This window comes from Cheilinus undulatus, linkage group 16, assembly GCF_018320785.1.
Source record: "Cheilinus undulatus linkage group 16, ASM1832078v1, whole genome shotgun sequence".
NCBI lineage: Eukaryota > Metazoa > Chordata > Actinopteri > Labriformes > Labridae > Cheilinus > Cheilinus undulatus.
Genome location: NC_054880.1, coordinates 22,628,708 through 22,642,836, shown reverse-complemented (window position 1 = coordinate 22,642,836; position 14,129 = coordinate 22,628,708). Strand labels below are relative to the sequence as shown.

General features: G+C 39.5%; 1 protein-coding gene across 2 annotated transcripts in view; it reads left to right on the top strand.

The window, feature by feature from the left end:
- The window catches only part of LOC121523401 (solute carrier family 45 member 4), a 76,851-nt gene extending 63,122 nt beyond the window's left edge, over positions 1-13,729 (top strand). For both annotated transcript variants that reach the window (XM_041808286.1, XM_041808287.1), the window contains 12 exons: positions 3,001-3,180; positions 3,353-3,543; positions 3,637-3,817; positions 4,492-4,944; positions 5,157-5,428; positions 5,519-5,680; positions 6,081-6,180; positions 6,269-6,349; positions 6,437-6,567; positions 6,865-6,933; positions 8,085-8,239; positions 8,420-13,729. In XM_041808286.1, coding sequence (XP_041664220.1) covers positions 3,001-3,180; positions 3,353-3,543; positions 3,637-3,817; positions 4,492-4,944; positions 5,157-5,428; positions 5,519-5,680; positions 6,081-6,180; positions 6,269-6,349; positions 6,437-6,567; positions 6,865-6,933; positions 8,085-8,239; positions 8,420-8,594 — 2,150 coding nt within the window. In that variant the 3' untranslated portion in view covers positions 8,595-13,729. The remainder of the gene's footprint in view (positions 1-3,000; positions 3,181-3,352; positions 3,544-3,636; positions 3,818-4,491; positions 4,945-5,156; positions 5,429-5,518; positions 5,681-6,080; positions 6,181-6,268; positions 6,350-6,436; positions 6,568-6,864; positions 6,934-8,084; positions 8,240-8,419) is intronic.
- The last annotated feature ends 400 nt before the right edge of the window (positions 13,730-14,129 follow it).

Here is a 14,129-nt window from a genome sequence, read left to right as displayed (position 1 = left end):
CAAAAAAGCAAAGGGCTGTCCCATTCCTGTTTCTACCACTTCAAGCCCTTGCAGCCTCATGCACTCAATCACTTTCCAGGTGCAGGAGTTTGAGATTCAGCCTGAGGGTTGTGTATTTGTACAGAAACGGATGTTATCCTCAGTCTGACCTTCAGCTTGTTATGCCACTTTCATGTCACTTCAAGGACACAACCCAATCAAACAAATTGATTTGCTTTCAGTTATGCTATGTACATTTATTGATCTCTTTCTTCACCCTATAAGTGTAGTTCCAGTTGTTAAGTAAACACAGACACATCAACAAACAGTGGCAGTGTAAGTTTGTGTAATTGGCATATTGATAAGACAACCAATAGAAACTGGATATATTAATCCTAAATTCTGTTGCAGCCAGCAGCTATTTATATATTTAATCCAACATCCAGCTCTTTTTCCCATTAGTCTTCATAATTTAAAACTGTGGTGTTAATATGTGGACAGTTTTACATATCCAAATGCAGAGAGTCAGGGTGTAAAATATACAGTAGAGCAAAAGGTGGTATTATTTAACATGTCTCCAAGAAGAGTGAAATAAGATGAATTATCAAAACAATACACATAATAATAATGAGAACAGAGTGGACTGATTTTTGTCAGCAAATTCACTTCTGCTGGGTTTTGTTCTACGTTCTTCTACAAAAGCGTCAGACTCTCGGGTCGTTTTAGGGCATCAGAGTGTTGTGGGTAAGAAAGAGAGAGAGAGAGAGAGAGAGAGAGAGAGAGAGTACCTCGCCAGAGGGGTTAACATGGGAAAACACCGCTGACCTGTATGTTTGAGTAATATGAGAGAGTAAGAGAGAGAAAATGTACGTTTCCGTGGTTTTGTATATATGTGAATGTGTGAGAACAACACAGGGTGACATGGGAAAACTGTAGTAACCTGTATATGAGAGTCTGTGTTTGTGTGTGTGTGTTGACATGGGAACACAGGAGCAGGCAGTTCACAGGGAAATGCTTCCTGTTTGCTTCCCCCTTTTCACCAATCACAATCCACTTCCTGTCTGTCTGACTGGCTAGTAAGTACGGCTGCCCCATTGTCCCACACACTCATTCAAACACACACATAGAGAAACATACACACACTCTGCTTTTCTTTCTATGATCATTTGTTTCTGGTTGTTGATAGATTTCAGTTTGGTAAGTCATGATGCGTCACACCGCCTCTGATCGCTCCCTGTCTGTCTCGAACCCATACACATTCACACATTTACGAATACACAAACAAATACATTTAAAGCTGGTTTTTCATACATTTCTCTCTTAGACTATATAAAAAATGGACATAGTCTCAATGATGTCACCAAATTATTTCTGGAGAGGTGTAGGAAGCCCAAATATGACAACTGCGAATAAAATGCAATCTCCACCTAACTTGAGATCAATGTAGAAAACAGGGAAAGAACTGGAGCTGAAGTGGGCTTCAAGCCTCCAGGAAATGTGACTACTGGTCAGTGAGTTCAACTATGCCCCTAAATATGAAAATGTATTATTATAACAGATAAGACAGAGAAAAAATCAACTTCTACAGTGGCTCAGTCGGTGGAGCAGGTGCCCATGTACAGAGGGTGTCTTCAGGGTCTTTAAGTATTAAAAGTTGATGAGTCAATTTGGCAAAAAAATAAAAAATAAAATAAAATTAAGGCCTTTAAAACAAAAAGAGCTTAAATCTTGTAGATGTTTTGAATTTTTTTATTTGTCAAAAGAGGTTGTCAGCTCAATTTTTTTTCTTTTGGCTAGTGTTAAGAACAAGTGAGATTCTGATCGAAACCAGCATCAGTCTTGTTTCTGTTCTGGCCCATTAAGCTATCAGAGCCCCCCTAAAGCACTGCTGTTTCTCTAGCTAGCAAGTTAACTATAATAATTAAAATTTTAACAGGATTTTGCAAATAAAAGCAGCACAGTGTAGTCCAAGCAGAGTCTGTTAATTTTAGCACTGCTAGAATCACAAATAAAGCTTTTTTTGCATACTACAGTAGCAAATCCTATTCTGCATTTTTTGACTGTGTTGTTACATTTCTGTCTTGCAATCTTTACAAAACAATGGACATAACTGTGTCAACAATGTAACTGTGTTAGAAATTGAAGATGCAATGGGGCCTTAGGATGTATGTAGAGGGTCTTGAAAATAGTCTTAAAAAGTATTCAATTTTTTAAATTCTGATTTCAAAATGGGCATTTTCATATGGCATTCAACTGGGATTGAGGTGTTTTTGGAGCAAGCCTCAAGTGGACACTTAAAGAACTGCAGTTTTTATGTCCACATGGTATTTCAAGCATTTTACAGCACCCAAGGTTGCCGCTTGGCTCAGACATGAACACAGATCGTTCCGCTGGAGGGCCAGGACTTGGCTGCAGATGTAACTAGACACAGAAAGTCATATACATCATGCAAAGACCGATGGGAAATGAGGGGATGTCTGTCATATCTTTGTATTTACAAGTTTTGTGTCTCCATAATCATAATCAGCTGATCACATCCAAAGCTCTGGTCACAGTATTGAATAATAACGTATGTTTATGTATGGAGGGTGATTATATTTTATCTTCCTGAGACCGTGCTCTCTCAGAGACGTACATTCATGATTGATTTTTAATCAATTTTTATTTGTACATTATGTTGGGTTTTATTTTTGCTGTTTTCGGAAACTATCATTGCATCATACCCTTATAAATGCATGTGTATATTAGCACTGAAATCAAAATCCTTGGAGAATATCAAGAGTCTGCATGAAAATATGGCATACGTAATCAGTGAAACCTCAGAAAGTCTTGTAAAAAGAATTTAAATTCCTATTCAAAATAGCGAATGGTTGTAAGCCAGCACAGTGTGAGACCGCTAGACATGTTGGACTCGAATATGTGTTTATTTTGTAATTTGGCCCCTCAAAAACTCACTGCACATGGAAAATTTCACTAGAAAATACCATAAAATTTCTTTGATGATGTGTGTCTTTCTGTTAGGTCTGTCGATGGGCGATGAGCCGGGGAAACAGCCTATAGGAATTGTCCTCACTGTGCTCGGCGTGGTGGTGTTAGACTTTTGTGCAGACGCAACAGAGGGACCAATCAGAGCGTACTTGCTGGACGTTGCTGACACAGAAGAACAAGACATGGCACTTAACATCCATGCCGCCTCTGCAGGTACAGCATACAAGCATTTCACACATATGTAACTTTCAGTGGGTTTAAATGAAACAAAAAAAAAAACAAAAACGGAATTTTAATGCACAGAAATGATGTATTGATTGTAAAGTCAATAATGACACCTCTCTTCCCCTCTTTTCTAAGTCTAACTCTTTGTCCATGTGCTCAGGTCTTGGTGGTGCGGTCGGCTATGCCCTAGGGGGTTTGGACTGGACACACACCTTCCTTGGAGCAGCCTTCAAGTCCCAGGAACAGATCCTGTTCTTCTTCGCTGCCATCCTCTTCTCGGTGTCTGTGGTGTTACATCTCTTCAGCATCGAGGAACAGCAGTACTCGCCTCAACATGACAGGATCGACCAGGTAAAACATATCTGCACTTTAAAGTTTGATTGTATGTAAGACAAATCTGGGCCGTTGTCATAAAATGTGCCTCTCTCCCTTTATTTACACCAGGAGAGTCCAGATCGCACCCACCCTCCACCATCAGCAAACGGCAGGACTGGACTTCTCGCCCCCAAGCTGGAACTGATAGGAGAGGACGACACGCTGGACAGCTATGACCTCTATGACCCCTATGGAGACGACCAATCAGAGCATGGGGATATGGACTTCCTAGAGGTTGAGCTTGTGAGAAGTAAGTTTATACTCTTGGCTAGTTTTAATCACAGCTCTGACCAACACTATATGGATTAAAGTAATTGTAATAAATTGGAAAATCAGTTCAAAATAGATCTAAACAATTCATTTGTGTCCTTGTCCTTTCCTGAAGAGACTTGTTCAACATTTCAGGATCTGTATCAGTGGTTCTTAACAATTTATGATGAACAAACTTTATTAACAAACAATTGTAAGTTATAACAGAAGCAGTATGGGGTCTGAGAAACTGATACTGGAATTTAGAAACTCATCAGAACAATGCTATGTACCTGGTCAAGGGGAAATAAGATAAAGGGAAGTCACTGTTAAACCACTTTTCTCAACTTATATGCAAAAATGTATCTACCTAATGTAGTAGTTTACTGTTTTATTGATACAACTTATGGAGTGGAGTTTTTGCTGAGAAGAATCCTAAAAATAAAAAACTACAAATAAGAGGCAGATGTAGGTGAGGGTTCTCAGTTAGTAGTAGATTTGTCCGTACTGTCACAAGGGTCGGAGGTTGGAGGTTGAACTAATGACAGTGATCAATGTTTGATCACCTTGTTTATTATTCAAGAAATCGTTTTTTTCAAAGCACCACCATCTCTTCTCGTCTTTTTTTCTTAATAAGTAACATAAACTGATCTTTTTATGTTTGTCTTTCTTCAGGTAAAAGTGACAGTGTTCTCGCCATGGCAGACGCCACTCTCGACCACATGGACCACGATGCATTGTTCCTCTGCCACATAGAGCCGTCCATCTTCGCTGATCGCCTCTCACCCTACCACGGCTCACCTCCTATGACCAGTTCTTTCTTCAATCCCATCCACAACACTCCGCCCCAAAAGTTTGGCAACATCAGACGCAGCAGCAGCGCGGGAAGTCAGGACCTGCTTCGCCACCAAACTAACAACCATGCTCCCAACTCCAGGATCTCCCGACTGTCTGCTTTCTTACAAGAAATGGAAAACGATGACGGGCAAGAGGCGCTGCTGAACAACCAGCTCAATGAGCAGAGGACACTAAATGGGAGGCTTTTAGCCAGTGTGACAACCGCTGACAGAGACAACGCTAATAGACTGAGCTCTAAAGGACAGGCACACAGAGCGGGAATGGTCAAGGGTCAGTATTTTCATGTTTACAAGTCTAGATTATTTAAGTCAGTAAGATGAAGGAATTTATGAATGAAAAACCATATTTCAAGTTTGAAATGTCATGAAATCCGAAATCTTCCTGCTTTGCAATTTCACATATTCCTCACAGAAGTAGATCCAAACATTGAACAATAAGATTTCATATATTTTTACTAAAATAATTACTATTTTTTATTTCAGCTGCCAGTACAGGAGCCCCCATGCGTCAGTCCCGTCACCGTCATACCTTCTACCGTCAGCCGTCCTGCACTTTCTCCTACTACGGCCGAGTAGGGAGCCACCGCTACCGCTACCGGCGAGCCAACGCCGCTTTTCTCATCAAACCGTCTCGCAGCATGAACGACCTGTATGAAGTGGAAGCCAGACACAGAAGGAGGAGCAAACAGAGAAACAGACACCGCAGCGGGAACACTAACTCCTCCAGCGGGGACACGGAGAGCGAAGAGGGAGAGGTAAGGAATGATAGCACCAACATTACTTTCTAGGTGTGTCATGTATTTCCAGTGCGTCTTCATGGGTCTAATCTTGTTTTGTCTCTTTAGGTTGAGACAACTGTGCGGCTGCTGTGGCTCTCCATGCTAAAGATGCCTCCTGAACTGCTGCGGTTGTGCGCCTGTCACCTGCTCACCTGGTTCTCTATCATTGCTGAGGCAGTCTTCTTCACTGATTTCATGGGACAAGTCATCTACCATGGAGATCCAACGGTACGAGATGAAGCAGCGAAAAACATTTTGTTGCATAAGCTCACTTACTGCTTATTTAATTGAAGACATCTTCTAGTTCAAATCAACTGGAAAACCTTAAATGGTAGTGAGGTGAAGAAAGCTTGTTTTTCATTTTGTCTGTTACATTATTTCTATTAGTTAAAAAGAAAAAAATCTGCCCTAAAGTCACGAAAACCAACAAGACGTAATTAAAAAAAACACAACTAGAAAAGAATCAGAATCACCTATTTTTTTTTTTTTGTTTTTTTTGTTTTTTGTTTTTTGCTGTTTTTGTCCTCGACTCCGTCTCTTTATCTCTTTAGTCTCATGGTAAATGTGCATTAATCCACATTGCTGCTGTAAGCCAACATGTGTTTTTTCTTCTTTTTCTCTGTCTTAGGCTTCTGCCAACTCGACTCTGCTGGATAACTACCACAGAGGAGTTCAGATGGGATGTTGGGGACTGGTTATTTATGCCATGACTGCTGCCACATGCTCAGGTAACACACTGAACTCAAGAGATAACATCATAAAGGGAGTGAGGTATGGATTTCTGGACTAACCATCCAACTTTTTCATCTTCTCCAGCTGTTCTTCAGAAGTATCTTGACAACTTCGACCTAGGCATTAAGGTCATCTACATCCTGGGAACGCTTGGTTTTTCAATAGGTATAAACCACAGCAGAATAGCACTTAGGAGAACAAACTGAATGTGCCACATACAGTAATAACTCTTTATATTTCTTCTGTCTGTAGGAACTGCTGTCATGGCTATCTTTCCTAATGTGTATGTTGCCATGGTGATGATCAGCAGCATGGGCATCATCTCCATGAGTATCTCCTACTGTCCTTACGCTCTGCTGGGACAGTACCATGAAATGAAAGAGGTGCACATATACTCACTGAAAAATATAATTACATGTTCCTGATTTGTTGTACAACTTATATTTTAAGGGAAGAATTATTTTTTGAAAAACAGATTTTAGGTTTTTCTTAGTATTTGTCTGCCTTTGAAATCTTGAACATTCAAAATGTATTCATGGAAAAATGATAGTTGTTGATGGTCTTATTTGCTTTTGTAGGTCATGAAAAGGATTGACTATTATTTCAGTCTGTTTCACAACCTGTTAAGGTTTTAATTGTGTTTTTCAGTTGCATTCAGTAACTGTATCTTTCTCCTGCAGTACATCCAGCACAGTCCTGGTAACTCCCGCAGAGGCTTTGGCATCGACTGTGCCATCTTATCGTGCCAGGTAAGGGTTAATTTTTCTATTTGAATTTGCAACAAAGTGCACTTTCTGAGTTATCATCACAATTTCTCTTCTAGTGCAGAGTTCCTAAAGTTCCTCAGTGGTGATGAAAAACTTCCAGAAACTCATTAAGTTGGAGATTATAAAGCTGGTGAAAGGTTTTTTTGGACCAACTTTAGTTTGCCTATAGAATGGACAGAAGCAACACTGACTATTTTAATTTGACATCTTAAAGGCCTGTAAAACTTATGCTAGGCTCCTTATAATTCTATTCAGCCTTATTTCCTTCCTTCCTTTCTCGTTTTAACTTGAATTTGAGTCTTGGTTGGAAAGTGAGTTTCTTGTTACAGTCGACTTTTACACAGTTAAGTAAAGATACAGTTATATGTTGATTAGGATATTCTACTGGATCTATTTAAAGGTCACATATTATGGAAAATACATTTTTCAGGCTTTTCTCCACCTTTCAAAAAATGTGTGCTGAAACAAGCCATTCTCAGATTTTCCCCTCATGATGTCATGTGGAGAGTAAGCATCGCCCCCAGGTTTGGTTTGCCCTCTCTGCTTTGAAGAAGGTTCTGCCCTCCTGTCCTGTCCTGACAGGAGGCCACATCCATTTCCTGAGAGGGGCGGAGTCAGACAGCTCAGTAACATTTAAAGCCACAGACAGAAACAGCTCTTTCAGAGCAGGGCTGAAACAGAGGGTTTTTAGAGATGAGGAAATCCTATACCGGAGTGTTTTTTCAGCAACAAACTTCACAGGCATGTTTTGGGGACCTCTGAGACCAATATAAACTTGTCTTAAAGGGGTTAACGTGACCTTTAAATCTGTTTATTGACTAGTGTACTATGTTTTCAACTCCACTACATAAGGTTGCAGTATGCCTCCTTTTCAGCTGGTTACCATCAGATTTTCTTTTCTTTGACCTTTTCTAAAGTCAGCTAACAGCTAACCAGTTGTACATTGAATGGTGGAAACACAGAAATCTTCACTGTCAATTAAAACAATTAAAGTTAATGTTTAATTTGCTTAGCTTTACTGAGATACGAGTGGAGGGGGACTTAAGGGAGAAAAGGTTGGGAGCCTCTGCAGTAGTTACGTCTTATGTCTTAAACGCACAGATTTTTACCTGAATGTGTCTGTATTTCCACAGGTATACATCAGTCAGATCTTGGTGGCGTCAGCTCTGGGTGCTGTAGTGGAGGCAGTTGGCAGTGTTCGTGTCATTCCCATGGTGGCCTCTGGGGGCTCCCTCCTTGGATTCTTCACTGCCTGCTTCTTGGTTATTTACCCGACTCCAAACAGCCGGTGAGAAAATCTTTTCTGTAAACATATTAGTAAAAGGAGATTTACCTCTCTCGTGTCTGGGCTTTATGATGAATATGATGCTTCAAACCAGATGATTAGCCTAGGTTAGCAGCATTCGTAGCTATTCTTTTTTTGTTGAGGATTCATTCCTAACATTTCTGATTTGATTTTGATCAACAGGGACGTGGACTCAGCCAAAGCTTCAGAGAAACGCGCCTTGACAAAGCAGGAAAATCCCATTGGCAGTGAAGTGGCTGTGTTTATAGAGAAACCCAGCTTCCTGAAACTTAACAAGGCAGGCAAGGCCACCACCACCACCACTTCCTGTCACATGGAGAACGAGTCTGCTCTGTGATTGGTCGGCCTCATCGACAGACACAGCAGAAACGACTAAAGTGACATTTTAATCACAGCTAAAGGAGAGACTTCTAGATGTGCTGCCATCATCGTCCTCAGTTTGGTCAACCCTTTGTGTCCACACTTATATTGACTGGCTTTTCTGGATTGTTGTGTCTTGATTTAGGAGGGAAATGCCTAAATCTGCTGAGGGACCAGCATACATCAGACCAACAAGCATAGTGGTCCCAGTGCTGTTGAAGCCGTCAGTGAAAATTCCTTCCACTAAACCCTCACGGATGTCCAAATGATCCGTCATGGGTCATCTGTGAGCAATTCAAGGTTTTAAGGAGAGGTCGTCTCTGTCTCTCAGGGCCTCTAGGAGGTGCTACCGAGCATCCACCTGGACAGGAAACTTCAGGGGACTAGCACAGATTTATACACGCACACATACACCTCTTCATGTGGGGTCAACCCAACAATCGAATGAACACCTGAGTAATGAACGTTAACGATGAACACAAGTCCTCGAAGCTGCAATCATTCAAATGCTGAAAATTGTTCTTCCTCCATGTGGATTACGCTTGATTGAATCTTTGCTACGTGATGTGGAAGATGACAGCAAGCATGCGTGTCTGCTGACTTTGTGTCTCCAGTGAAGGCATTGTGTTCACCAAAACAGAGCCGACACCGCTGGCTCTGTGGGACTTTGACAGCTCTCTGTGACTGTAGCTTTAAGACTCTAGACTTTTGGAAGTGGCATTTTTTGAATCTTTGAGCCTGAAGCCTGGTTCCTGGGGAAAACGCTCGATCCTGATCCCCCAATTGATTGTTTTTTGTTTTTAATACGTAAAGTCTTTAATTTAGCCTTACGGAGGCTGTGCTCCGAAGTGTAGAGCATGAGCTTAAAGTTGCCTGTCATAAAGACAAACGTGGTGAAAATACACGAAAGATAGATGCAATAAGCGTTGGCATTATAATCCCAAATAATATTTTATGACTTTTTGAGGGCCCAGAATGATGCTTCTCTTTGTTTTGAGTAATCGGATTAACCTACATGCTGCATGCTAGAGAGGCAGAGAGGAGACAAACCAAACAGCAGTGGAAAGCAGAAGAGAAGTGAAGATTTGGCATCTTTCTCTCTGCTTATTTTTCATTTTTAGAGATGCTGTTTGCACAGTGTTTGTCTAGCTGCACGTTAGCCATTGTTGTAAGCATTTAATGGCAGTTAGAAAAGGCGTGTTATTGGAGCATTGATGGAGGATCAGTGTTTCTAGTTCTATGTGTTGCTTTCACTGAATTCGGCTGATTCTAATCTGTCAACAGAGGCAGATAAGAACATTTTAGATGCTTGTTATGTCTGACGCTAAATTGATGCTTGAAAGAAGAGAGGAGTCAAGGAGAAATCTTCCTGTTTTAAAGATGCATTTTAAGATTTTGGGAAATACTTTTATTCACTTTGGTTACCTCAAATTACACTGAAGAGTACGTTTCTCTTCACTGTATGCTAAATATGAAGCTTCCCCATATAAGGGTAAGATAAATTTAGCAAATGACTAAAAATGAGAAGTAGCTATTTTAGAATTAAAGTTTCTTCCCGGTTTATTTTTTATTTCCTTCTTGTTTGCTAAGCTCAACACATTTGGTTTCAGTTTCATAAAAGCAAGAAAGAGATCAGTCTTCTCATCCAAGAGTTTCCCAAGATTTCAATTTTTTTTTTTTTTTGTGAAAAAAATAATGAACAAAAATTTTTTAACATCTGTATCCACAGCCATGTTTTTCCATGGGCAGAGCCCATAACCTCAGCTTTTATGTTGACTCTGGTTTTGAATAGGTAGGCACTGTTAATGTTTTATTTTATGAAAAATTGCGTTGCATTTGCATTTGCAGCAGACATAGATTAGTAATTTACATCTTTGTAAGACAAGTCAGATAAACATTTTTGTTTATCAGAGTAATATCAAAAGTTCTGCAACTTCTTGAAGTGGTATTGTTTGCAAAGTTTAACTATTTTCAAATGACGGTGCCGTGAGCGCAGCGACAAAAAAAAAAACAAAAAAAAAAGACTGATGTCACAGAAATTTTAGTGCTCAGGATGCTGAAAACATTAGGCTGCACTGGTTTTGTGCTGAAAACGAGCACTGCAACAGGAAAAAATGGCATCAGTGGATGCAGGCCCTAGTAACTATACACATTTATAAATGGTGAATAAGTAAAGCTTAAGTCATCATCTAAAAAGCATTGTACAATGACATCATTCACAACACTTTTATAACTGCTTTATTGATGCACCAGTAAGGCATTAGAAAAGCACTCTTTGCCCCAGCCTTTCCCTAAACCTAACCATACCCCTTCATTTGTGCTTAACTTATGCTTTATAGTGTGTTTTTAATATAAAGTGTTTCCCAAAATAGGAACCGTTTCAGGTTTGGAGATGCATGTTTTAATCCAGAGTCCTTGCAGTTCCCCAGACTATAATCTTTAGATGAAAGATCAAATTGCTGATCTTTAACACTACAAACTATTATCCCTAATTCTGCATAAAACAAAGAAATGTAACCTAAATAAAGCTCATGATTAGTCCCTATTTTGATGGCTAAAACTTTATTAGCCATGCCTCTGATGAACTATTACCCATTCTGGAGAGTTAACAATTTTTTTGCATAGTATAATCAATGAGTAAGATTACAGACTCTAGCCTAACTCTGACCCGGTAGGATTTGTAACAAAACTCTGAGGCTAATCAAGCATTATGTATACATTAAAATCAAACTCCTCCTGATACTACACTTAGTGTTTGTAGAGGAGTTACTTGTCAGATAATCTATGAAATGCATCAACAGCTGAAAGCTGCACAAACAAGGTTGTATTAATGAGAAAAATGAAAGCATTGATTGTGTCTTTGATAAATCAGATCTTTTGTTGGCCCTGGGTAATCAGTGAGAAAGAGGACTGTGAGGGTCATGCAGGGAGAGCAGGGTAGTCTGTTGTAGTGAGATCCTTTCTGAAAACTGTTCGAGCTATGTTTTTTTCCTATCCTCCATCTGTCAGGGTGAAAGGCGAAGGATTTGGGTCACTTTTCCTCTCGAGTCTGCAGCTGAAACATGCAAATTAGAGGAATCCAAATGTAAACTGCAGCGGGTGAGTTTTTACCCATGAAAGGATATTTTACTTTAGGGCACATTAGAGTGTTTAGCAGAGAAGCTGACTTTTGATTTGTTTGCTTTTTGGAGAGGATTTTCTCACAATGATGTGGTTATTTCTTCCACTTTGAGGGGTGTCGGTGCAGATTTGATCCCTGTTTATATTTGAACAGAATAGATTCCATTATTTCAGGTACATTCAGTCTGTCCCTGAGCCTAGCAGAAAGAGACTTTTGCTCTGACTGTGTTGCTAAGATGGGATCATGACGAGGAGTTACAGATGCAGAGATTTGATAGGCGTCTGTAAACACATGGGCAATAAATCATTCTGGATTAAAAATAATGGACACGCAACTTCATTTTAAGGATAAATATGGAGTTTAAGAAAAAAAAAGTAAGGTTTAGGAGGTTTGCATGCGACAACAGCAATATGCATGTGTGCAACACCAAAGTATGACTCTGTACAAATCACTCAAACTTGTTTCTTTATTGTCCTAATAGGTCAGGGATGTGTTGTTTTTTTCTAATGCATGGCTGGATGTTTGTGTCTTTTTGTTTGAACTTTAATGTGTAAAGAAAAACCAACATGTACTCTTAAAGCTGAAGCATTGTGCTCGGTCTAGGTGAGTTCACTCTTAACAAGCATGTGACATTTTTCTGTTTTGCACATTTACAAAAAAAAAATTCAGACCTTACACATCTTGCTACAGAAATACTGAAAAACAACAAGATGTGTGCAGGCTCTGAACTACACTCCTTGTTAAAGTGTAGACGAGAAACTCCAGGCCGTGAATACTTGAAGTGCAACTTGAGTGTTTCTGTTCTGTTGCAGTGAAAAGTCTTTGATTCTTTTTTCCTTTGTTGTTCTTAAATGTCCCAAGCCTTTTTAACGCAGACTCTGGAATGTTCAGACAGCAGCTCGGCATGCTGGGAGATTGAGTTCTTACCTTTGATTCCATCTCGTGACTTAAATGTTCTTGAATGTGAAGTGATTTCTGCTGAAATCATTTTGATTTTGATGTTTGCAAACCAGGGTTGGGGGGGTCTGACATTGCACAGAACTTGCACATAATAAAAGAAAGACAAACAGTAGATTTATGTTGCAAAAGGAAAAAAATATATAACTGTGGATATTTATTTTTTTTTTTTTAGCTTTCTTGACTTAAAGGACACTTTCACGTAGTTTCCAAAAGAATACATTAAAGCTGTTCTATTTGCTGTTACAGGAGATGTTCCACAAGTGGACTGGATTGTGTGAGTGAGTGCGTGTGTGAGGGCAGTCTAAATGTAAAGTCTGGGTTGAGAGTGTTAAAAATGTCATCTCAGTGTTTGTTTTTGTTCCTGGTTTTCTGTTCTTTGCAATCACTTGGTTTACACTTAACTCTGGAATCGATGGCTGCAATACCGGAGGTTATTTACGAGTCTTTAATGTTCTGGTGTTTTAACCCAACTAGACTATTTCCTTTTTTTTTGTTCTCATTTCTGTTTGATCTCAAGGCAGAGCCACAACTGGGAGTTAAGCCTTTGCACTTTTTCAGTGGCAGCCATATTGGCTCCACCGTCCTGATCTTTGAATGAATGTTGCGATGTTGTCTCATGTTCCAGCTTGCAGCTGTCAGCGGCACAGCGGTACTGCCGTTACGTCCAACCTGGCCTGACTCAGCGTGTGTGGCTCTACCTTGAGAGATCAGTGTGTTAAAGACAGAGGAGAGATGCCTATATACTTTGATCTTTACAGAGATTAAATCAAGAAGAATACTTAAAGAATGGGAAAGCAAGTATGCGCAGTGTACTATATATAATATGCCTTGTTATTTGAAAAAAGATGTAAATATACATATTTCTCTTTAGTTTCTTCTTTTTTTGCTGCTATAAAAAAGATGATTATTTTTGTTAGTAGTTTTGTTTTCTATATAAAGACTGTATATATCTCTATGTTCTGTAAATATGCTTGAGCCTTCATATGTAGGACTCTGGATGAACACTGTATGGAACGCACCTTTAAATTCTGTTCAGAAGTAAACAAATATCGTCTCCTGTCATTATTTCATCTTTTTAAATGCATTCATTCAAATATGAGACAATTAAGAAAATATGTGGGTCCTTAAAGTCAGCATGAATAGAAATTAAGTAAATTAAACTGAAACACATCAGACTGTTTATGTGGGGTACATACTCAATGTGGGAGAGCAGTTCAAAAAGAGTTTTCTCTCTCCTATTTCTAACTGACACATGGACCACACAGTGCCTATAAAAAGTATTCACCCCCTTGGATGTTTCACCCTTTAAAAAAATTACACTAAAACCTTTTAAACTTATACTTTTCAGTAACCTTTTCTCTGAGCTGCTTAGTGTTCTTTTGTCTTCATGGTGTAATGGTAGCCAGGAGTACCAATTAACTAGGGACTTGA